Source organism: Lycorma delicatula, chromosome 12 (genome assembly GCF_047948215.1).
Source record: "Lycorma delicatula isolate Av1 chromosome 12, ASM4794821v1, whole genome shotgun sequence".
In the NCBI taxonomy this organism is placed as follows: domain Eukaryota; kingdom Metazoa; phylum Arthropoda; class Insecta; order Hemiptera; family Fulgoridae; genus Lycorma; species Lycorma delicatula.
The window spans coordinates 3,222,309-3,249,095 of record NC_134466.1 but is presented as its reverse complement, the minus strand read 5'-3'; the positions used below and the strand labels follow the sequence as shown (position 1 = coordinate 3,249,095).

General features: G+C 31.0%; 1 protein-coding gene across 2 annotated transcripts in view; it reads left to right on the top strand.

Annotated features, from left to right (window-relative positions):
- The window catches only part of LOC142332716 (methionine aminopeptidase 2-like), a 54,217-nt gene that overhangs the window by 10,935 nt on the left and 16,495 nt on the right, over positions 1 to 26,787 (top strand). For both annotated transcript variants that reach the window (XM_075379303.1, XM_075379302.1), the window contains exons 2-6: positions 3,259 to 3,450; positions 13,918 to 14,172; positions 17,055 to 17,209; positions 21,506 to 21,636; positions 26,559 to 26,665. In XM_075379303.1, coding sequence (XP_075235418.1) covers positions 3,300 to 3,450; positions 13,918 to 14,172; positions 17,055 to 17,209; positions 21,506 to 21,636; positions 26,559 to 26,665 — 799 coding nt within the window. In that variant the 5' untranslated portion in view covers positions 3,259 to 3,299. The remainder of the gene's footprint in view (positions 1 to 3,258; positions 3,451 to 13,917; positions 14,173 to 17,054; positions 17,210 to 21,505; positions 21,637 to 26,558; positions 26,666 to 26,787) is intronic.

The following is a 26,787-nucleotide window of genomic DNA, read 5'->3' as shown; positions in this document are numbered from 1 at the left end:
CCCAAGTACAAGGACTTTGAAGGAAAGTTATTAATATGTTCTTAGCTTTAATAACTTCATAGATTTGCATTGACTAATTTTAATTACGAATTCTTGCTTATAGAATCCCATTCCACACTGATTATTTTACAAATAATGTTAATTAATCCACATGAGCAATAGTTTTTTTTTAATGGGACCACAAATTTTCTATAAGACTAAAGGTTTGTAGTTGTCAATCTAATAAAATGTTAAATTTCTGATCTTTGAACCAATTCACAACTGATTTTGCTGTATGCTTTTGTCTTGACTCTGCTGAAAAATGTTAGTTTTTCTATTGGCATATCGTTAACTGTTTATAATAATTTAGATTTTTAAAACATGTAAATACACATCTTGATTTATAAACCCATCCATGAAGCAGTACTTGATGCTAAAGTAATGAAGAAAAGTATGTCACTTACTTTGAAATCTATTAATTTTGGTGAAACTTTGGTAAATCTGTGATCAGCTGACAGTTATTTGGCTTTGAAAGTACTACTGTTTCTTGTGTTAATGGGACAATTAAGCTTCTACCAATCAACATTACTTAGTTGAAGACTGATCATAAAGTGATAATTTTATCAGATCATTAAAGGTTTTTTTTGCATTAAGTAATGATTTTATGGCCCGATATAAAAAAATTAATACTTGACCATCTGTTTGATAGCAAATTGAATTTTAAGAAACTAGCAAGCACAGAACTCATTAAAGGATGTATTTCAAAATTTTCAAGAGAAAACAACTGAAAATAGTGTTTAGCCAATAAAGAAACTTAGTGAACCACAAAAATTTTGTAAATGTTTTACATTCTCTTGTTTCAACTTTTTCTCTCCAAAATTTGGATGCTCTTAGTGATGAAAAAGAAGAAAGATCCTATCAGGATATACAAATAGAATAGGCAAATATATAAGGCAGATAGACCGAATGACTAATACCGGTGTTCACTTTTTGGTAAATAAAACAATTTCTTTAAAAAGGTACATTTTTTTTATTTTTGTCACTTTTGAAATTGTATTTTTTATTGCAAAGAAGTACTTGAAGAGTAACAACTTATAAAACATTGAAATCACAATTAAAATTTTTCTGTAATCTCTGAATGTCATCTCAGAAAATCTTAAGATTATAGAAAAGAATAATTTGGTTTTGATACAGAATAAAAAATAAATTTAGTTCATGTTTTTGTAAAATCTGAAATTTTTTTTAATGTGTAAACCAGTATTGTTTGATGTAATGACTTCATTCATTTAAGAAAAAGGAACTGTTTGCCATTTTCCTGGATGAATAAAGGGAAACCACAGTAAAACCTTGATAAGAATGACATCACAAAATCAACATATTTATTAAAAAAATAAATGCGATTAATGCCCATTATTAATTATTTAAAGTAAAAATACATGAAAATACTAAATAACTCAGAAGGCCTTATTTAAAATTATTTAATCATGTAATTTTGTACACATTGACAAAATACAGAAAATTCAGGATTTTTTTGAAAATTTTTTACTTCAATGAAATTTTTAATATTTCTTGTATGTTCATTTTTTGTATTACTTTGTAGTAGAATTACATTTAAACTTTATCATTTTTTTAATTAGTAAAATATGAAATTGTAATTTTTTTTTGTCTTCAGTCATTTGACTGGTTTGATGCAGCTCTCCAAGATTCCCTATCTAGTGCTAGTCGTTTCATTTCAGTATACCCTCTACATCCTACATCCCTAACAATTTGTTTTACATATTCCAAACGTGGCCTGCCTACACAATTTTTTCCTTCTACCTGTCCTTCCAATATTAAAGCGACTATTCCAGGATGCCTTAATATGTGGCCTATAAGTCTGTCTCTTCGTTTAGCTATACATTTGCAAACGCTTCTTTCTTCATCTATTTGCCGCTTTATCCATCCATTTGATTTTTAACATTCTCCTATAGCACCGCATTTCAAAAGCTTCTAATCTTTTCTTCTCAATTACTCCGATTGTCCAAGTTTCACTTCCATATAAAGTTACGCTCCAAACATACTTTCAAAAGTCCTTTCCTGACGTTTAAATTAATTTTTGATGTAAACAAATTATATTTCTGACTGAAGGCTCGTTTCGCTTGTGCTATTCGGCATTTTATATCGCTCCTGCTTCGTCCATCTTTAGTGATTCTACTTCCCAAATGACAAAATTCTTCTACCTCCATAATCTTTTCTCCTCCTATTTTCACATTCAGTGGTCCATCTTTGTTATTTCTACTACATTTCATTACTTTTGTTTTGTTCTTGTTTATTTTCATGCGATAGTTCTTGCGTAGGACTTCATCCATGCCATTCATTGGTTCTTCTAAATCCTTTTTACTCTCGGCTAGAATTACTATATGATCGGTAAATCGTAGCAAAAATTGTAATAATTGTTTAAAAATATTGTTTCCTAATTATATTTTAAATAGATTGGCGGGAAGGTCGTTGAAATATTTCGGTATTTTATTAAAGCATAGCCCGTTTTTGGAAGTATTGTGCCGATAATATGAATTCATTCTGTCGACAGATTTGATTGAGGTAGATATTGTTATATTTTAAAAAAATGATTATTTTTTATAAAATATACTAGTAGTCTTTATTAATTATTTATAAATATAAATACGTGGATAAGTTAGTTTATGCAGAATTCCAATTAATAAACTTCTTTTTGAATCTACCACCCCTTTTTCTGTTTAGCCTCGGGAACCACCGTAAAGTATTACTTCAGAGGATGATATGTATGAATGTAAATAAAATGTAGTCTTGTACAATCCGAGATGTGTGATTAATTAAAATCCAACCCCCAAAGAACACCGGTATCCTCGATCTGAATCTACCAACTACATACTGTTATTAAACCCATTATTTATGTCAGCTGTGATAATAAAAATATAAATAATATTCGATGTAAACTTTCTTTTCGGAATGTCTAATTGTATTTCAACATTTTACCGATAATTTTTAGTATTGAAATTATTTATAATGTTATAAATTATTAGTGAAGTTAAGTAATTTAACGATTCCATGATTTGAAAATTGATAAAAATCTTTTATTACATTGATCGTGTACGAGCAGGTAATGTTCATACCTTAAGGAATATTTGTTTGAATTTTATCATATGTTATTTTGATTAATTATATGTTGGATACACTAAGCAGTAATTACATGCACTGTAATTTTTTATTCTACATATCGATATATTGTGATGGTTGTTACTAAATTTCATTTATCGATAGTACCCGATAGTGTACCGCATAATAGTGCTTCGACTGGAAAAATGGCAGCAGTTGTGGATGAAGTGGGTAAACCAGCCGAAAAATTAGTAGATGAAGTCACAATTAACGACGATGTAGAAGATCCAGAAGTTGAAAATGGTGCTTCAGAAGCTTCAAAAAAGAAAAAAAGAAAGAAGAAGAAAAAGAAGGCCGGTATGTATTTTGGAACTTGTTGACGATGACCATGCTTTGTTTTATAGAAGTATATTTATTTGGTAATGATTACTTTGAATTTATTATTATTTTTTAATAATTAATGAAAATTTACCTGTATTTGTTAGTCGTATGAAATATTTTCGTCGAAATACTATGAAACTAGAAGTTACAAATTTTATTCGGTTTTAATGTTAAGTTTTACTCGATTCTAAGTAACTGTTACAAAGTGATTTGCTGTTTGCATTGTGAATTTATATATATGTCACTTAGTTAATGTGTAACATTTGCAAGTAGTGCTTCATATAATGTTAACATTATCTTTAAATTAATTTTTGGCTAAATGTAGATGAGAATAGCCAAAAAAAAAAAAATTTGGCTAGGGGAGTGAATATTAAATAAACATTTTTTGTAATTTATGATCTTGATGAAATAACTTAAACTTTTGTAAGAATTATTTTTTTGCTAAATTATTCCAGCGCATCTTAATTTAAAAGTGTTTGGTAACTTAGTGAAATTTTTTTTATATGTGAATTAAAGTAACTGTTTTAAATGAGATAGAACCGAGGGTTATTACTTAATTATTAAGTAACAAATTATAATATAATAAGAAACTGAATTTTTTACAGTAACATCATAAGGGATGCAGAATGTAAGTTGTACATTAAAAGTTTGGTTTTCATGCAGATAAGAAATCTGTTGAGAGTAAATATCTGCAGGTAAAGAATTAGGAAAATGCTCCTGAAAACAAACACCATTTTCTTGGGTATACCGGTCAAGTTATGCAATTCATTTTTAAAAGTATTTTTTGGCTAGGAATTTTTTTCGTTTCATGGAATTGAATAAACATTTAAATCTTTTTCTAAAATATGACATTTTTAATAATTAAAAAAAAAAATTTATTATCACAAACCATTGGAGTGGGATGGACAAAAAATGTTTACGTTGGTTTGAAGGCCTATTAAGAAAAAGAAAATTTTATAAATTAATTTTTTGAATAGAGTAGTGAATATTAAATAAACATTTCTGGCAATTTGTGATCTCTATAAGAAAAACTTCAACTTTTGCAAGAATTATTTTTTGCTAAGTATTTCAATAAAGATTTAAAATTTTATTTTGGCCAAAACACCCCATCCCTTTTTTCAGTTTTTTGCAAATATCAAATACATTGTATGCCAGTGAAGATCGTATCAGCTCATAAAGTTTGAAGAAAATTGGTTATGGGGTCTAAAGTTATAACACCAATTACGGGTCAACATGGATATGCATAAACTATATTTGACAAAAATAAATTTTTTGACTTTTGAACATTGGAATAAAACATTTTCTTTTACAGATTATTTGTAGTTTATTTAAATATATTTTTGTTGTTGAAAGTTTTTTTTTTAATTTCTCAAGCCACAAACTTCATAAAAAGACTTTTTTTAACCAATCTGTACACTTTCCTAGCTGTAACAATATACTCTGCTACTGCTGGGAAAGTAAACTACCAGCAATATTTTTTGAACCCACCTTCAAGGCTCATTAACCCTTAAAATAATTTGTTGTCCACTTTTCAGCCAAAAAGTGACTTTGACAAAATAATTTGCCATCATGATTTTTGACCTGTTTTATTCCGTTTTTTGATGGATTACTGGAGGCTGTGCGAGTCTAGTTCCATTTTTACCCAAATTTAATGGTGAAGTGCTAGTAGCATATGGGTTCTCTACGTCTTTGTTCATATTGTTCTGAACAGCTGTTATCATGCATTTGTTTTCGATGTTTTGATCGTTCCATAAGTTGCGTTTGTGTTAATTTTATTATTTCTTTGTGTTGTTTATAGTTTTCTTGTATGTTTTCATTACTTCACTTTATTCTCATGTAGTTTTCAGTCATATTTTTATTTTCAACTGTTTGTGTCCATATGTAAATAACAGATAACAGTTATTTACTATAACCTAACTTTAGTAATTTTTTATACGGGTAAACAATCTTCGTGTTGTTATTTGAATTTTTACTAGTGTTTTACAATACTATTGATATGTTTACAATATTATCGATATGATAATTAGGTATTGTAAGTGATATTTATTAGTACAACATGTCCATCTCATGTAAATGAGATCAAAAGAAAAAAAGAGATCAAAGTAAAAAAAGGGCAAAATAACAAAGGTTTAGTGAAAACATAAGGGCATAATAATAATGATTTTTCGCTAAAGTATAGAACTTTTTAGGGCTTAATGTAGTTATGATATTCAAATTCCCACAAAAGTTGCAAATTAAATGTTTGTATTTAATTGTAATTAGAATTTCAACAAAAATATCATACATTTCTTTTGCTAAACTGAATAATCAAGTGGTATAGGTAGCTTCTTGTTTTCATTGTGGAGTAAAATTGCTTTGTAAAAGTAGAATAAAATTTCCCTATAACCAATAAAAAGGTTCCTTTTTTTTGATTCATTGATAAAAAGGTACCGTTCTTCAGGTCTCTGGTCTATTCCTAGTTTAGTCAATCCATCAATATCAAAGCATATAAAAAAGGAACAATACTATTAATAAAACACTGAGAAGACAACTCACTTAATTCTGACAGTTGTTGATAGTGTAACATAAAAATGTGATATGCTGGGACTTTTTTAATTGTTATTTAAATTACAAGCAAAATGGATAATAAAGATTATAATTTGGTCTGTATTACTGATACAATGTTGACCATTGTTATTGGAGTGTGACTATACTTCATGAAGAATAGCCAAAAACTTTTTTTTTCATATTTGCTAACTGTACACAATTACTATTTAATATCGACTATTCCTCATTCGAAGCGAGGAAGTAGTCCTCTACAGATTGCGGATAGGACATACGAGGGTCACACACGAGTACCTGATGTCAGGAGGACACGCACCCCTATACACATGATGCAGCTTCTCCATACTCATAGATTGCATATGTTATGCGGTGTTGCATTGTAAATTTAATCTACCCAGAAACATCTGTGATGTCTTGTACAATGATAATGAAATTTTAAACCGGATGTTTCAATTTTTGCGTAGTACTGGGTTACTGCAAAAAAATTAATATTGTCGTGTATATTTTTTATGCTAGAAGAGGTTTTAATATATATTTTTTTTTTTTACTTTCAATTCTAATTTTTTTTGTTCTGTGTTTTTGATTTTGTTATCCACGTTGGGAGCCTTTTACACTCCCTATCGGAATTTGTTAAATTTTATATAGTTTAATTTTTTTTATTATTTTAGCTTTTATATTTTAAAGACTGTGATATTATTAGTTTTGAGTCTTATTTCACTTTTTTAACTTTTGTTTTTCACTTAGTTTCAAATTTTTATTATATAATTTATATTCGTTTTAAACTGTATTTAATTTTGTTATTTTAGTTCTTAACCTAGTTTTAAATTTTATGTTAGATCTTTTGTGATTTTCAGTTTTATTTTTAGTCTTTTTGTTATCCGAGAATGGGCCCTTTACACCCATCTCGGAGTTTGTTAAATTCTATTCACTTTTGGTTTTATTTTAGATTTTATCTGTGGGTTGTAAATTTTATTCATCTTTTAGATTAGTTTTATTTTATTTTTTTATGAAAAAAAAATTCTGGGCGATGATAACGCACAGGTGTTTTTTGCCCCCCCCAGAAAAAAACTATTTAATATCAAATCCATTTTCTAAACTGAAGAGAAGATGGGTTTACCTACTAAACATACAATATCAGAGATAATACTAATTCATATCTTACATATTTGTGAAAATCATTGTTATTTATTTCTAAAACTATGGTTGTTATTCTTATTATATTTAAAACTTCTTCGGCCAAAAATATCTACCTCATCTAACAAATCATTTATTATCTGAATTACATCAAGAAAAAGACAAATCATTTTTATTGACGTAAATTTTTTTATAAATGATATCTGTGACTATTTGTGAACGTTACTTTTAATCTTAGATTAAATCACAGTTGATCACTTTTAATCTTAGATTTGAAATATCACAGTCATCTTTCCTGTTAGTAATTTTTAAAAAAAAGCTGCTAAAGGGCTGCATAACTTTGTCACTTTACTTTTACAGACAGACCTTTATTTCTTATATACCATTGGATTTTTATATGACTTATACAATATTTAAAATACAGTTGTGGAAATAATCAAAATATTCAGAAATCATTGTGAATCTGATTTAACCCAATTGATGAAATGATGTTTTTAACCTTAAAATATTATGCAAAAAAAAAATTCTTAGAACAAAGCCAGTAAAGTATTGCCATGTGATTTTCACGGCTTCACCAGTCAAGTCACAGAATACCTTGCACAGCTTTTATTACATTACGTTATTATATATGTATGTTAGTAATTATTAATATATCATATAATAATAGTAATATTAAAAATCTAATATCACAATTATTGTATAACATATTAATCTATATATAAAAATATACATAACTTAAAAGTAACAAATCTACATAAGTAAATTTTTTTTTCTAAATCTAAGAGCAATTATTTCTCCAACCTCAATTTTTCCATTATTGCAGTACATTTTATTAGAGGTCAACATGAAGAGAAAACAAAAGAAAAAAATTGCCAGAACGTTCATAGATAACGTGAATGAGTAGTTAAAGGTAACGAAAAGGGCAATGCCCAGAATTATCTACTAATCTATCTGTTAAAAAAATCCTCTGTAATTTTGAGCAGTTAATCATTCTGTGTAGTCAGAAACCTAACCTAATTTCTCTTTTTTTCTGTTAAGCTTTTGGAAAGACTGTAAGGTATTACTTCTGTGGATGTTATATATGAATGTAAATGAAGTATAGTCTTGTACAGTCTCCGGTTGACCTTTCCTGACCTGTGTGGTTAATTAAAACCCAACACCAAAGAACACTGGTATCAACGATCTAGTTCTCAAATCCATATAAAAGTAATTGCCTTTAGTAGGATTTGAACCTTAGAACTCTTGACTTTGAAATCAGCTGATTTGTGATGACGAGTTAACTACCAGACCAGCTTTGTGGGTTAACCGAACCCCGATCTTCTTCTTGTTTCTATTGGTTTTTCCTACCCGATTGTAATATCGAAAGCCACCTTTATTTTTGTCCAAAGTCATAGAGCGCCCCACTATCTGGACAAGTTATAGAACAAGGCAACACATTGTGACCGACCAAAACCTTTTCCAGTTTCTCTTCATCTTCAGACAAAATAATGAAACTAGTTATATCATATTCACAACCGGCACAAAGAAAAGGATTCACATCAGAACATGACTCCATCACTACACAGACTATTGTCTGTATAGAGATGATTACAGAGAGAAATAGCATCTCAGAGAGATTACAGCATCTCTTGTTACCTCATAACCGAACACGGACATTGCCATTTTCTTTATCTTCAACTGCTCATTCATGTTATCTACGAACACTCTGGCAAATTTTTTCTCTTGTTTTCTCTTAATGTTGACCTCTAATATAACATAACGTATTGCAATATGGGAAAAATTAAGGTTAGGGAAGTAATTGCAAAGAATTACCTACTTTCTAATAAAGACTAAAATAAGAAAGCTCCCTCTATGAATCATGAGACCTTGCCGATGGTTAGAGGGCTTGAGTGCTCAGTGATACAGAGTAGCTGGACCGAAGGTGCAACCGTATCAGACAGGTATCTGTTGAGAGCCAGACTAAGAATGATTCTTGAAAGAGGGCAGCAGCTCTTTCAGTAGTTGTTAAGGGTGTAGGTTAGGACGACTTTAACGGCCATATCAACATCACTCAATCCTCTTGAGTACTGCACAGCTGAAAGCAATGGAAAACGACAGCTGCTTTTTTTTCCAAGAAAATGTAGCTCTCTGCATTTTCATATAATAAAGATGGAGGCACCTTCCTTGATAAAATATTCTGGAGGTAAATTAGTTCCCCGTTTGGAACTCCGGGTGGGGACTACTAAGGAAGGGGTCACCAGAAAATTAAAAAAATAACATTCCGAGTTGGTCATGGAATGTTAGAAGTCTAAAAAAGGTTGGTAGGTTAGAAAATTTAAAGATTGAAATGGATAGGATAAATGTAGATGAAGTAGGAATTAGAGACGTTCAGTGGGAAGAGGAAAACAACTTTTGGTCAGGTGATTTTAGAATAATAACTTAGCTTTGAATATGGGCTGGGCAAAAGGAATGAAAGAGGGGAACCGACTTATAGAGTTGTGCAAGAAATATAATTTAGTAATTGCCAACACCTACTTTAAAAATCATGATACTGCAAGTTATCAGATAGATTTTATCATGGTTAAACAAAGATTTAGAAATCAACTCGTCGGCTGCAAAGCATACTCTGGAGCAGACATTGATAGCAACCATAATTTAGTGATAACGAAATGTAGATTGGGGTTTAAAAACCTGAAGAAAAGGTGTCAGATGAATCTGTGGAATTTAGAGAAGCTTGAGGAAAAGGGGGTAAAGAAGACTTTTGAGGAGGACATCGCAAGAGGTCTGAGTAAAAAAGATAAGGTAGAAAATGTTGAAGAAGAATAGTAGAATGTTAAAAAGGAAATTCTTAAATCAGCAGAAGCAAACTTAGGCGGAACAAAGAGAATTTGTCGGAAACCTTGGATTTCAGACAATATATTGCAGATGATGGATGAACGTAGAAAATATATGAATGCAATGATGAATAAAGTAAAAGGAACTGTCGACAATTAAGAAATACTATAAACAGGAAGTGCAAACTAGCGAAAGAAGAGTGGATTAAAGAAAACTGGAAAGAGATATGAACATAAAAGGGAAATTTTGGGGTACATAAATTAAAATCTAATAATGTGTTTGGATGGTACACCGGTTTATAATACGAAAGGCAAAGTCGATAGGTGGGTGGAATATATTGAAGAGTTATATGGAGCAGAAAAGTCGAAGAGGATGAAAGGGGAGAAACAGTACTGAGATCTGAATTTAAGAGAGCATTAAAAGATTTAAATCCCAGAAAGGCTCCTGGAATAGACGGAATACCTGTAGAATTACTGCGCAGTGCAGGTGAGGAAGCGATTGATAGATTATACAAACTGGTGTGTAATATTTATGAAAAAGGGGAATTTCCGTCAGACTTCAAAAAAAGTGTTATAGTAATGATACCAAAGAAAGCAGGGGCAGATAAATGTGAAGAATACAGAACAATTAGTTTAACTAGTCATGCATCAAAAATCTTAACTAGAATTCTATACAGAAGAATTGAGAGGAGAGTGGAGGAAGTGTTAGGAGAAGACAGATTTGGTTTCAGGAAAAGTATAGGGACAAGGGAAGCAATTTTAGGCCTCAGATTAATAGTAGAAGGAAGATTAAAGAAAAACAAACCAACATACTTGGCATTCATAGACCTAGAAAAGGCATTCGATCACGTAGACTGGAATAAAATGTTCAGCATTTTAAAATAAATTAGGGTTCAAATACAAAGATAGAAGAACTATTGCTAACATGTGCAGGAACCAAACAACAACAGTAATAATTGAAGAACATAAGAAAGGGAGTCCGACAAGGATGATGTTAAAGAACAATTTAGATCAACAGGTAAAGAAAATGTGCGAACAAGAACAGCTGCAAGAAATATCATTCACTTCACCCGTAAACCGGTCATCGAAGCAGCACAAAAAGAAACACCATTAGAAGAATTTTTATTATTTTATAACGAATTTGATGTTACAAAAAAAATCACAAAATTCACTCGTGAAGCAATTTTAATAAAATCTGCTACATATAAAATAAAGGATACCACTATAAAAATAAATATAATCAAAATAAAGCACTTATTTGGTTATTAGTCCTTACAGCAGCTCACAAAGACAATCATTTAAACAGTGAAGAGTTGTTTGATGCATCCTCTAGTTATTCACGCTATATTTCAGTTATGAGAAAAAATAGGTTTATTGAGCTGTTTACGTTTTGATTTAAAAGATACAAGGGAAGAAAGAGAATGGAATGATAAATTCACCAATATAACAGAAATATGGGATGAATTTATTATTTTATGTAAAAGTAATTATGCACCCGTAATGTACTTAACAGTTGATGAGCTATCGCTTGGCTTTAGAGGTTGTTGTCCATTAAAATTTATTTGCCGTCAAGCCAAATAAATATGGTATTAGGATAGTCAGGCTTTGTGATGTTGAAACAAAATCCCTTATCGATGCCATACCTTATCTTGGGAAAGGTATGTACACTTAAAACCTACCTGCGCTGCTATATATTTTGTCAAAGAACTAACACAACCTGTAAATGGTAGCAATAGAAATATTACTTATGATAACAGCAGATTCACATCCATCCCCTTGGTAACCAAAATGCTTGAAACGAATTAGTAACCGTGGTCACATTGAAAAATAATGAACCATATCCGAATTGAAATGTTGAAAATAAGAGATTGGGAACGTCAGTGTTTTGTTGTAATGGAACAATAACAGTTGTTTCTTATCGATCAAAAGACAACAAAATGTTATTTTATTATCAACTGCTCATGAAAACAGGGACATCAATAGCAGTGGAAAACCTGACATTGTTGAATTTTATAATGACAGAAAGAGTGCTGTGTTGATACACATGACAAGGTGTCGGGTGCAATTTGTTGCTCCAGAAAAACTAGAAAACGGCCTTTTTGTGTATTTTATGGAATGATAAATAGCGTTTTGGTTAATTCCTATGTAATATATGTCCACCAAATTAAAAGTGGTAGAAAACCCAAATCAAGAAAAGATTTCACTAAAGAAATCGTAATTGAACCGACAGGCCAATTCATCCAGGAGATACAAAATATACCGAATTTATCGAAAACGTCACATCGATTAAATTGCTGGACCTAGCGACTTTAATGTAGAACAAATTCTATGATCTTCATCATGAAAAATCTGTGCTTATTGCCCTTCAAAAACGCAAAGGAATGACTCATTTCGTATGCAGAAAGCATATCTGTATGGAACACCGAGCGATGTAATGTGTTGACTACACCAAACAATAAAATTATAATTAGAATTCATTTTAAGTTTGTAAATATATTATTGAATTTAATATCCGTTACCTACAGAGTAGTCTGAGAGATTATATGTTGCAATTGGTGTAAATTTTTTTTATAGCGTTGTGATTCTAGAGTTAAACAACACAATACAGTTGAGAGAGAATTTATCATCAAATAAGTGCCCGGAAATTTAGCTTTATGGGTTACAAAAATATTGTTATTATTATTAATGGAAATTCTGTCCGCACAATTAGCAATGTTAATAAAAGATTAAAACTTAAAATAATGAGCTTCATTTCAAATTCTATCTGCCAACCTAATTTATAAAATTCTTTAACTTCACATTTCAAATGCCTTCATTTTTTTACAATCTTGGGTTTAGCTATAACGGGAATAATTACCTAAAAAATCTAAAAACAATTTTTTTTAGATTTTTTCACAAAACTAACAAGTTTTGTGCTTGGAGACATTTTAGAAAATATTTTAATAAGAAAATTAATTTAAATCATTCATAAATAATATGCAAAAAAATATTATTCCAGTGCGTCGCCGTCCAAATAATGTAATTTTGTCAGATGGATGTTTGCCGTATGCGTGCTAGTTTGTATTTAGTGTTAAAACTGAAACCCCATAGACCAATTTTCTTAAAACTTTGTAGTCAGGTACTACCTTCAGGGAGAAAGTATGTATTAAATTTTTTCAAAAATTGAAATAAAGGACGGGGATGTTTTGGCTGAAATAAAATTTAAAATTTTTACCGGGATATTTCAGCTAAAAATATTTCTTACAAAAGTTGAAGTTTTATTTTTAGAGACCACAAATTACCGAAAATATTTATTTAATATTCACCTCCCTGCTAAAAAATTACTATATATATTTTTCTTTCTTCAGCTATATCTATTTCAGAAAAGTAGTTTTTTACATCAAGATTATAAAGAGATTTTTACCCAATAAATTGAAAAAAATTAAAAAAAACACCAGAGTACAAGAGCATCTTAAGACCTAATGTACCATGGGTTGTAGAATGTTACTAAAAGTAATTACTACATTCGCAAATTAATTTATTTTTAAGAAATCATGGTGGAAATAGTACTGATGAACAAAGCAAAGACGAGATCCACCAGAACATTAGGATCATGGAGATTGATCCTATACCAAGGTGCTGGTTTGTAAAAAAGAGATATGACTACATATAAAATGAAAAATACAAAAATGTTATATTTAAGTATGCTTATATTATTTTTGATATATATTTTTTACACAGCATACTAGTTGGTTATAAGTTGAATAAAATGTATTTCGTGGTTGCATCTTTTTAATACAATTTACATTATTTTTACCATTTTTTAATGACATCCAATTTTGCTTATAACAAAAGAAAATTGTACATGTGCCTTTTTTCCAAATTATTTCTATAATTTCACTGCAAAATCAATTACAAATAGATAAATTTCATTGGTATTACTCAAAAAAAATTATTTTTGTTTTTTCTGAAGGTGCTGGTGAAGCTTCTGCTGATGTTCCTGGTGAAGAGGAAGAAGATGTTGCCGATAAAATATCGACATTGGCTATTAATGAAAAATCATTAAAAAAGATCGGTGAAGTTGTCAATGGAGAAATTAATAAAGAAAATGAAGATGTAGAGGGAGAAACCAATCAAAAACCCAAAAGTAAACGTAAACGTGGGAAAGGCGGTAAATGTAAACAAACTGATCCGCCTACAATACCTGTTTCAACTTTGTTTCGTGATGGTATTTATAATTTTAAAATTAAAATGTAAATTTAGGTTTATTTACGATAAAAATAATTTTTATTAAACTTTAAATTCCTGTGAAATATGTAATGCGACTGTAGTCATTAGTATTTTATTAATATTTGGGCCATATAGTAACAGCGATGTTTCAAACCCATCTAGTTAGAGAAAAAAGCGTGACAAAGATACGTGAATTTTACATCAGAATGAAAAGAACTCTCCAAGAATCTTAACCAATCAGTAGATATATACATTCCTTTTAGTTGCTCTGCAGGCATGAAGGCAACATTCAAATTCTTCTACATATTACAGAGAATGTGGTGTGACAGAACAGTTTTAATAACCTGTGTTCTTTTAAATAGTTCAGATTTCATATTAAACAGAAAATGTTTATGTATTTGTGCAACTCCTCAAATAAGGATCAACAGAGCAGGATCTGTAGATGATGGAGGACAGGCTATCAACCTTCTCATATGACTCGTTGCTGAGGAAATGTTTTGTTTAGGTAAGTCCACATGAATCTGGAAAAATGTGGATGAATTTCATATAATTTATTTAAAGCACTGTAAATCCATGTTACATATCTAAACATAATGTCTAAACAAATAACCGTTTTCATAATGATGAATGAAGGTTCAGCACCCATATATATTTGAATGTTATGCCGACGTATTCGTGTCAAAATATGAAACAGAACTTATCGAGAATATACGTAAAAAATTCAGATCTGTTAATGTTGTACTGTTGATAAATTTTACATAAAGCATTGTTATTTAAAAAAAAAAAAAAACAATTATTTTTTGGAACGTTTTACTCTACAGAATAGTTTTGCACTGATTTTTTAAGGTTATGCAAATATCTTGTTCATATTATTTCAACGTTGTTATCAGATAATGATGATTGACTGTTTCAGTAGGTTGCCCATTTCATGTTGTTTTTGTCTATCCGTAAATGTTATTTTTTGTTGTAGTTCTTCATTGAATACATGATATTCACACCTAACAACTGTGTAACTGATTCAAACGTAAGCCATAAAACATATTGAATGTTTCTTTGCATTTAATAATTTAGTACAAATAAAGGTTATAAAAGAATTAATTACAAGTTTATAAATATGATAGTTATTACCGCATACATTATGATAGTAAGTAATACTTTGATTTTATATGCGGAGTTGGTGTTTTCAGGCCGAGTATAATACAAGTACACTTTCCTGTTTCAACTTTTCCATTTTCTCCTTTCATTCATTTCTTCACAGACCCACTCCTTCCGTACTCTATCTCTGTTCTTAATTCCTATGAATTCCTCAGCTGCTTTTTTTATACTGTTTTTAATATTTAACCAATGATCATTCACATTATTTGGCTCCCATCCCATTCTTGTTATTTCCAGTTCGCTATTTTGCATCTCTTTGACTCTTAATTTTTCCAAATCATATGTACTTCGGTTCTGACCAACCTTTATTTTCTTGATCTTCAAATTGATTCTACTACTATTAAGTTTTGATCAGAGTTTATATCTGCACCTGGTAAGCTTTTGCATTTTTCATACAGTTCTTATATCTTTGTTGTATGAGCATACAACGTTTGTTGTATGAGCAATCAATTTGGTACCTCTCTCCATCCAATCTCGACACCCATGTATGTCGCCTTTTATGGTTTTCAATTATCGTGTTTCCCACTACCATATTATTTTCCATGCAGAACTCAACTAATCCCTCTTTTCTTTTGTTTCTATTATTTAAACCATATTTTTCTATTATCTTGCCTTCTTGTCCACCAACCATAGTATTCCAGTATCCCATCAGTACAAATACGTTTTTCCTTTCTCTCTAGTGTATTTTTGAGCTTTCCATAATACTTCTCAACCTCTTCTTCAGTATATTGTGATGTTGGCATATATACTTGCATTATTACAAGGTCTTCTATCCTTATCATCATCAGGTGATCATCAACATATTCCACCCTAATTACCTTACCTACTATTCTCTTTATAATTAATACACCAACTCCATTCCTACCACTTCTTTCAACAACCGAATGTACAAGTGGAAGTCCCTACTTGACATTTCTCCATTTCCTCCCCATCTTACTTAACTCATTCCAAGTACATCTGATTTATTTCTAATCATTTCTTGTGTTGTGGTTTCAATCTTACCTTTTTGCAGTAGTGTCAGTACATTCCATGTTTGTATTCTTATCATATTTTTGTTTTCTTTTTCATTTGTCCAGCCCTCCCTGCACAGTTACCCTTTCTGTGTTCTTCATCTTACTTCTACATAAGCATGAAACCTTTTATTCCCCTCCTGGAGATCTGAATGAGGGGAAGTTTTAGCTCCAGAGTCTTTTACAAAAAGGTCCATCCCACTCCATGATCAACAAGGATTAAAGATATCTGAAATCCTTAAGGATCTTTAATGCTGTGGTTTTCCACTGCATTACATTGTCTTCTGTATTCCAGTGCCGTTGATCTGGTGATTCATCTGCCTTTGGGGACAATTTCACACCCCCAGAACAATAGTGCTCTTCCTTCTACCTGCTCATCAAAGGCTGTTGGCACTTTATAGAAGGGGGGGGCCATTTATACTGATGGCCACTCAGTCGCCAGAGCTATGTCTGTGAGAACAGGATGCACCATGATAGCAAGCCATAGCTACACTTTGTGAAGGTGTGATTGACATTTACATGGGAGAGGGTTTTTGAGACGCATCCCATATCTTATCCCTACATCATAGTTCCAACTAAATAAATGCTGAAGCAGTTTTCTTCTTTTTTTTTTATCCATGATTTGTCATAATATATACATTTGTGACATGATGTATATATTTTATACCGATCAGAAAAAAGATTTATTTATTAAAAATTTTTTTTATTTTACCAGGAGTATATCCTGTCGGTCAAGAAATGGAATATCCAACCTTGCAGGATGGTCGAACTGCTAAAGAACGTTTTACCAGTGAAGAGGCAAGGATGTTGGATCGTTTGCATAATGATATATATAATGAGGCTCGTCAAGCGGCTGAAGCACATCGCCAGGTCAGTTTTTATTTTTTATATAAATTGAAAATTGAATTAACTTTAAAATTGAATTAAAAAAGAAAGTAAAAAGTAAAGAAAGCAAAATGGAATCCTATAGTTTAATTGATTGTGGATGGTTTAAAACAAATCTTAAATAGGAATTATAATTGTAGAATTGTAGCACTATTTTTAGGGAGACCAGATATTGATGTTTGATGGTTCAGAAGATACTTTCCGTATAAGGTAACTCATGGAATTAAACATGATAGAATGTAGTGTAGTATCTTGTGTAGCTGATGAGAGATAAACTGAAATAATTAGTGTCATCATGAGTAAAGGAATGACCAAAGTTCATGCATTCTGTCATTAGTATTGCTTTGGTGATAGAAATTTTCATTCATCACAGTCATTTGTTCATTATTTTTAAGAGAATTAGTAATTTCCCATTTTAGATGGGGAAAAATGTATCTTTCCGCATGTTACAAACAATCTTCCGTAAAATTGAATGGAAACCTGAAATTCTGTTCAACTGTTAATTGTCAGAGTGCTAAAAAATCAAATAAAAATATGATTTGCTTTTTTTTTAATTAAACAATTTTTTAAGATATTGTAAGTAAAATTGATTGATTTGGTTGTTCGAATAATCTCGAACAAACCCAAAATGTTTTTAGTAGACTGTGTGTCATTGTTATGTATGAAGTCTGTTCAAGAAATACGTAGACTGTTTGAATTGCTGGGTCCAGTTGGTTCCACTCAAATCCGCTAAGCGTCGCCATGTTCGTACAGATCAGCTGATTACAACGCAGTTTTTTGATTGCAAATATCATTATTGGTTGCTTAGCTGCACGGTTGTTTGTGAAGTGTGTTTTTTTCGTTGGCGGATTTTAGAATGAGTGACTTGAACGAGCAAAGAGTTGCTGTGAAATTTTGTGTTAAACTTGGAAAATCTGCGAGCGAAACTTTTGGTATGCTCAAGATGGCTTACGGCAACATTGCTATGAAGTGTGTGACATGTTTTAAGTGGCATGGATGTTTTAAAGATGGTCGTCAATCGATTGAAGACGATCAGCGTTTTGGATGTCCTTCCACATCAACTGACGACTCACATGTAGACAAAATCAACACCCTGGTTCGGGCAAATCGATGTCTGACCATCAGAGAGCTTGCTGAAGTGTGTGGGGATATCAGTTGGATCATGTTACGAGATTTCGAGATCATTTTACGAGAGTGATTACTGGTTTTTTCATCACGACAACTCTCCAGCCCTCAGAACTCGTGAGTTTTTGGTCAAACACTCGATCACTGTTCTTTCCCACCCACCCTACTCACCTGACCTCGCTTCTTGTGACTTCTTGTTCTCCAAACTCAAAAGACCTTTGAAAGGAAGAAGATTTGAGACGATTCCTGAGATTGAGGCAAATGCGACAAAGGAACTGAAGAACATCACAAAAGAAGCATTCCAGGACTGTTTCCAAAAGTGGAAACACCGTTGGGATATGTGTGTGCGTCAGGGAGGAGTGTACTTTGAAGGGCACCCAGACAAGTAACTTCTAAATAAAGTACATTTTGTTTTATGACATTGGTCTACATATTTTTTGAACAGATCTCGTCTATGTGTATGTATATATATATATAAAACCTGGCAAAGAAATGCATATCCTGCCAACTTACCAATCAAGTCATGATTATCAAAATAAAAGATTTAAGCATCAAAATTCGAAAATTTTTAATTAAAAAATTTTTGATTTTAGGGGCTTCCTTATTTTGTGGGGAAAAATTTGGGAAAAAGTTATTTATAAAAAAGTGTTTCCTAACAGAAAAAATTAATTAAAAAAAAATTGTTAAAAAATATTGAGAAAATAAAGTATATCTTTTATGAAAGTAATGAAAAATTGCTTCTAAGTGAAGAAAAAATACAGAAAATTTCTTTTAATAAAAATTAAGAGTTAGATCCAAAAAATAGAATATTTATATTTTATAGGAGGGAATAAATTCTTAAAAAGACTTTTAAAAATATTCATATATAGGATAAGCTTAAATTTGTAAAGTTTTCTCTAAATAATAATTGCTTTAATACAGGCTGAAGTAAGAAAGAAAATTCTCAAAAAAGTTTGCATTTTGGGTCCAGGGTCTGTAATTTAAAAATTTGTAGACATTTCATAATAGCTATATGAAGTATAAAATTTCAAAAAATTCTAGGAAAATGTTTAAACTAAAGGAAATAGTGCAAAGGAACAAAACATAAATCATTGTTAATAGGTGGAGATTTGAAAAATATCATCTCATCTCTTTGAGTTCCCTCAAAAAATCAGAACAAACTATCAAGATACAGAAATTGGCTGTTTGGTGTATACTAGTACGAATAATGTAGATCCATATTTAGAAAGTTGAAAAGGTTTATTGATCTTTATGTTTATGTTTATGAATGTACAATCTATACTAAAAAGAATGCTCGTTAAAAAAAAAAAACAAATAATATCCATGTTTAAAAACTCAACACATGTAACTCAAAAACACAATACTTTGGCTTCTGAAAAAGGGTTTTGTTAGGCTTTAATAAATTACTGAACCATTCTGAAAAAATGTTTTCACCAATTTATTGAAAATACAATTATACAATTTTCTTTTACAGAAATAATATTACTCTTCAATTGAATTCTTAAATAATAATTAATTAAAAATTAAAAAAGCGTGAATTTTCTGTAGCTTGTTAAACATGTACATAAATACATGCTCACATAATTTTAATTAACATCTGAATTGTGAATTAAACAATTAATACCAAATCACATTTATTTTTTTATTTTTTAATTGTGTATTTATGGTTTTATCAAGGTTTTTATCACAGTATCCCTTTATCCATTCAGGCAAATGCCTGGAACATTCCTTTTTTTTTCTTTTAGCTGTGAATTGAATATCTATACATTTCTTATGTTATAATAGGTAAATTCAATAAAATTACTTCATTTTTTACAATTTTTCACAGTAATTTCCACAACACAAACACCTTTCAAAACCAGTCTTCAAAGAGACCCTGCCATATTTTGTTGGAAATCTGGACACACTCATCACCTCAAGCCCTTAGGAAGTTTTTATCGCTTATAATGCAAAATGCCTCCCTTTCAGTCTGTTCTTCACCTGGAAAAAAAAGTCAATACACGTCGAGCAAAGTCTGGACTGTAGGGAGGGTGCTGTGACAGTTGACAGTTTTTTCTGGTGCTGGCCAAATACTTGAGGCAATCTTTAGACCAATGTGCTGGAGCGTTAACGAGATGAAAACCATTTATTCATGTTGAGTTTCGGTGCAGCTTCTTGAGAGCTTAGATTATTTTAGGCAAGTATTATTCAGTATACCGCTTCTCTGTGACTATCTTCTGATTTTACAGTGTAACATTCTAAAAGTTTTTCCACATTAAAACATACGGCCACCATTCTCTTCTAAACCGATCTGGATTTTTGAATAGTTAAGGGGGCTCCTCATCTTAGAACACTTGCACTTTGCTTTGAGCCTGGGTCAGGACATTACAATAGTACAGCCAAGTTTCTTCACCGATCACAATACTGTATACATAGGGAGTTTTCCCATTTTCAAACTTTTTTAGCATTTCACAGCACCGTGAAATATGACATGCCATCTGATTGTCATCAAGTAATGCGGCACCCAAAGGATATAAAGCTTTCTAACTTGAAGGTGATCTCATATAATAGCACGAACTGCTGCTGTATTAATCCTCAAGTACACCTCTATTTGGTGGTAGGTCACATGGCTGTCCGTCTCAAGAAGTTTTCATACTGCAGCAATGTTACCCTTAGTCACAGTTGAAGGTGACCGACCCGACCTTGGAGCATCCTCAAGGCCAAAATTTCCTCTTCGAAATGCCGGTACCACCGAAATATTATCGATGGGGACAGTCCTCTCCAAGTACAGGAGTCATTTCCTCTAAACAGTGATCATCACTTAAGCCGCATGCAAAATTGCGCAGTATTCAGTTTTTAACCGTTGACGACATGACTGCGTCTTTTTAGTAACAATTAAAAAGCAGATCACACAGGTAGTGACTAGAATGGCTACAGTGCAGGACGGGTTGGGAGCTGCCTAAATGTGCGCTAACTTGTGATAACGGATACCTGTGATGATCTATTATCGTCTATTATCGCAAAACCTTTCTAGCGTCTTTAATTTGTATGAGTGCATTCAGAGAATTGAATCTCCATTTTATCATACGGTACTGTACCATTTTAATAAAACTTGTTTATATGTTTTTATGTAGTTTTTTTTTATTTTTTAATCAAATTATATTTTATTATTTTTAGACTCGACAATATATCCAACGATGGGTAAAATCAGGAATGACAATGATAGACATTTGTGAAGAGCTGGAGAAGACTTCTCGTGCATTGATTGGAGAAAATGGGTTGAAAGCTGGATTGGCTTTTCCTACTGGGTAAGTACAGGATTTTTTTAAAATCAATTCTATTTTACATTTTCATTCTATAGCTTGTTGCTTACATTGTTAAAAGTTAAAAATTCATACTTTGTAGAGTACTCTTCATACTCTTTGTAGAGTTAAAGTTGCACCAGTTTTTCAGAAGCTGATTTTGTATATTGATATAAACAAAAAAAAAAAAGGTTTCTAAATACAGATGTCCTGAAATAACCTTTGCTTTTTGTTATGACTACTTAAATATCTCAAACTGATTTTTACTCATAAGAATAAAGTACTCTGTTTTGTTGGGGCAAATTTGGTGATTTTATGTGTTTTTTGTTCTGAAAAATTGATAAAATATATCTCATACTATATAGAATGTAGTTTTTGAGAAAACTGTTGTAATGGCCAAAAAACTGCTCTTTTTGATTCGCTGTAAAAATTAAATTGTCAATAAACAAATGAAAATTTCTAATAAAATTTATAGAGAATTTAATTGTAGGAAATAAAGAGAATAGAAAAAAAAATGTTTAAAACTTGTTGTCCAGTGTTTTATTAAGATGAGCAAAAGACTTTGATTTAATGAATTTATTCTCCAGACAACAGGCCTAATTGTCATTATTTGTGATAGCTGAATTTTATAGTGTATGAATAATCCAAAGTTTGACTGGGATTCACCCAAAACCTTCTGAATAAAAGGCAGAAATGCTGACGCTAAATAAAAATCTTTGTAATCAATTTAAATTGACAAATTATTTTATGATTTTTTTTTTTTTTAGAAAATGTGAAAAATAAAGTAAATATAGTTTGAAAAAAAATTTTTTTAATGTTAAATAACTAACCACAAATACTTAAAAGATGGTTTTAGCAAGTATTTAACAAATTGATTTAAATTTGTTGTATTAATTTTTAAATAATTTTTCAGGTACAAATATCAAACATTATTTAAATTTATTTAACGTAAAAAAATTGGTGTTTTATTGTATGTAAACCCTAAAACATAAAATGTTTTAGGGTTTACAATAACTTGATTAAATTGTCGGTAAACAAATGAAGTTTGTAGAAAATTTAATTCTGAGGAAATTTATTTTATAGTTGGATTGATTATGAAAAAGAGTTTAAGAAATTTGACTTTTATTTATTAAAAACAAAACAGACCAAAATGTGACAGAAAAATATTGTAATGTCATTTTAAACTGAAACAAAGATCATTTTGATACTGGAAAATGTCTTAGAAACAAAATCAGTCATTTATGTTTACTCTTTCTTATCTTCCAATACTCTTTCATTTTCCTGGAAAAATCCCTTTTCCGTTCCTCTGTCCAAACCATCCCAGTTTTCCTTTTTAGGCTTTTCTGCAAATTTAACACCGGGCAAGTTGTTATAATTTCCAGATCCTGTCCTGATATCTTGCAGTGCAATGCCTGCTTCTTTGACGTCTTGAAGCACCTCAGTGAGCCACACCGGTTGCGTTTTTAGCTTTAGCGATCTTTCCAAGAGTCGTTTACTTTTCCTTGATTCCTCCAAACGCAAGAGGTGGCCGAAGAATTTTATTTTCTTCTTTCTTATTTCTTCTGTAATTGGTGTAACGACCTCATAGATTTTATGGTTCAGGAGTAATCTCCACTTTCCTTTCACCAAATATACCCTGCCGATACAGGTCCTTACGATCCTTTATTCTATTTTGGCTAATTTTTCAGTTCTCGATGCTATCTTGATTTGACCCGGTGTTTCACACCCGTACATTACTACCAGTTTGATCACCATACTATAGTGTCTTATCTTGGCTTGTTTGGAGATGCGTTTCTTGTTATAGTTGTTTCGTGTGACTACTTGTGCCATTGCTAGTCTGCGTGCTCTTTCTTGCCAGGCTATTTTCTCGTTTAGATTCCATGTGATGGATTCACCTAAATATTTGAATTTTGATACTATTTTAATTCTGCGACCGTTGATTTCCAAATGTTTCCGTTGTGTCTTTCTAGTGAACATCGCTTCTGTCTTCTCGTACGAGATCTGAAGTCCAATTTTCGCTGCGATAGAGGCCAATGATTCTATCTGGTGTTCAGCCTCTTCCTATGTTTCTGCAAGGAACGCTAGATCGTTGTTAAATTTACTTCCAATCTTTACTTTCTCTGGATTTTGTTCGTACCAATGTCGCATGATGTATTCTAATGCGCAATTAAACAGTAATGGTAACAATCCGTCCCCTTGCCTGAGACCAGTCTTTGTGTCAAAAGGTTCCGATATCTCCCCCCTGAACTTCACCTTCGACCAAGTGCCCGTCATCGTCAGCTCCAACATTTTCACCAGTTTTGGGTGCAGCCCAAAATTCCTCAGAATTCTAAGCACAGATGGTCTATGGATACTGTCATATATCTGAAATCCACAAATGTAATGATGATTAAGCCCTTGCGTCGCAACTTGTACATATCCATAATTAGTTTTAAGGTGATAATTTGTTCTGCACAACTTCTCCAGGGTCTGAATCCTCCCTGATATTCTCCTAATTCTTTCTCCAGTTGATCCTTTATACGGTTATAAAGTATTCTAGAGAAGATCTTGTACATACAATCTAATAGGAAGATCCCCTGTATAGTTGTTTGGATCCATCTTATCGCCTTTCTTGAATAAGAGGTGGATGATTGCTGTTGACCAGTGTTCTGGAAGTCTCTCGCTGTTCCAAATTTTAGTAAGTTCCCTTTACAATATCTCTAAGATATGTTAGGTGCAGCGTATTTCTAAAATCAGTTTTGTTTTAAATAAATAAATCAATAGCTTAAATTTCATTATTAAGCTATTAAAAATATTAAGAAATGAAGATTCATTATATAATTTAAATTAAGAATTAAATAGAAAAAATAAGTAGAGATTTTTTTATTTTTACGTTGATAATATTAACAGCCGATCAGTAAATGAAATTTCTTTATTACATTTGAATAGATTTGTGTGCTTTCAGAATTAAAGAAAAATACTGTATTCACATATCACTTCTTTTGATTATATCTGCATATTCAAATTAATATGCCAACATAATTTTTGTTTACTGTTGTGATGGAAATATGCTAGTTGGACATTGTGAATATCAAGAAAGATTCCATTATAGATGGATTCCAAATCTGAAAACTCTATGAAACCTCAAATTTGCTCCTTAATTTAACTTCCAATGGCTTTATTTTTACCCTTCGAGTAGAAGAAATGTTTTGCGAGCTGTAATTAAAAATTGAAGCATTTCTAAACACATGTTATGTATTTTTATTTTCATTGTAAAACAGTCCCATATTGAAACATTCAAAATTGAAACTACTTGCCAAAAAAAAAAAAACAGAAAAAATATTTTTTAGAGGTGGGGAATAAATTTTAAGAAAATTTTTTCCAAAAATATGCATACATAGGTTTAACAAATTTGCTAAGTAAAGCTTTTTCTTAATCTAAAATCATCCAATAGAGGTTAAAATAAAAAAAATTAAATGTTCTAAAAACTTCCATGCATTTTAGGAATATAATTTTTAAAAATACAGAAGTTTCTTGGTAGTACTATGTATGAAGTGTAAACTTTCGAAAATATTTTGAATCATATTTAGATCAAAGTGAGATGGAGCAAAATAAAAAACATGTATTAAGAGGTGGGGGTTGATTTTTGAAAAATATATTTTGAATATATGCAATGTATTTTTCATATCTAAATGTATTTGTCAAAGTAAAATTTTTTCTAAGAAAAAAAATCAGTGTGGTCAGTCCTGAGATATAATGCCAAAAGCAGTGCGATACATATGCTTTTTTTGGTCTAGATATACTAACTAGTTGGACCCTAAAATGTAAAAATTTTCAACAAAAATCTGATACCTCATTTTTGACATGATCACCATACTTTACCTTTAATATAGCTATTCTACTTGTATTCATTCTAACTATATTCACTGAGAAAGTAAAACATTCTAATAAATGGAATATACATATATGTATAGGTATTTCATTCTAATTGCTCTAGGCGATTTTCTTGTGAACTATGTATAATACAAAAAAATGACCTAAACAAAAGTTACTCAGATTGGAAGGCGACACCTCAGGAGGTGACCCTGAATTTGACTTTAAACTTATGACCTTAACTTTATTTCAAGGTTAACATGATTTTTTTCAAAATGGAATGACCCATTTTTGATCCCGCCAATCAAAAGACCAGAAAATTTTACATGGAAATATGTGGTCACATATATGACCTTGGAACTTTTTTGAAGATGATATGGCCCGACATCAGAGATAGTGTTTTATGAATGGTGGGTTCTTTTCACAGATATTTACTGTCACCGGTTTCTATGTTATGAAAAGAGGTGCTATCTGGTATTGTCTTGAATCAGCTAATTGTGTTAATCAAATACTGTATGTGATTGACCCCTAAACCAAATTTATGGCCGTATGACCATAAATTTGGTTACCCCATAAAAAAATTTCCTACATCATTTGTGTGACCACGTATTCCAATGTATAATTTTCTGCTCTTTTCATTGATGGGGTCAAACATAGGTCATTCTATAAGAAAAAATGTTGTTAACCTTGAATTAAGGTCAAATCCAAGGTCACCATGAGGTGTCCTCTATCCAATCTGAGTAACTTTTGTTTAGGTAAATTTTGTATTGTGCGTAGTTTACAAGAAAATCCCTGGGGCGATTAAAATGAAACATTCTATATATACACCAGCAAATTATGAAATTAAAAGCAAGCTCACTGTAGCTATTTATATATAACAAATACTGTTGTATATAATCTATTGATTTATTATCAGCAATTTAAATATTATACATTAGTCCTCACTATTATTTACATTATGCTGGAAATGTGGTAAGTGTTTGATTTAGTAAATGACAGATGGAAAATGTCTATTGGATAATGCTATTTTGTCTTTAAAGTAAAAAAAAAAAAATTTGGGGTTTTTTTCTTTATAGGTGCTCACGAAATCATTGTGCTGCGCATTATACCCCTAATGCTGGTGATAAAACTGTTTTGGAGTACGATGATGTTACGAAGATTGATTTTGGAACACATATTAACGGTATTATTTAAAAAAAATATAATTTTAAAATAGTAAATTGAATAAATCAATTTTATGCCTATTATGTAACAAGCAAGCCGTAGGAAAGCATGATTTAGATCGGTATGATTCTCAGGTATTGG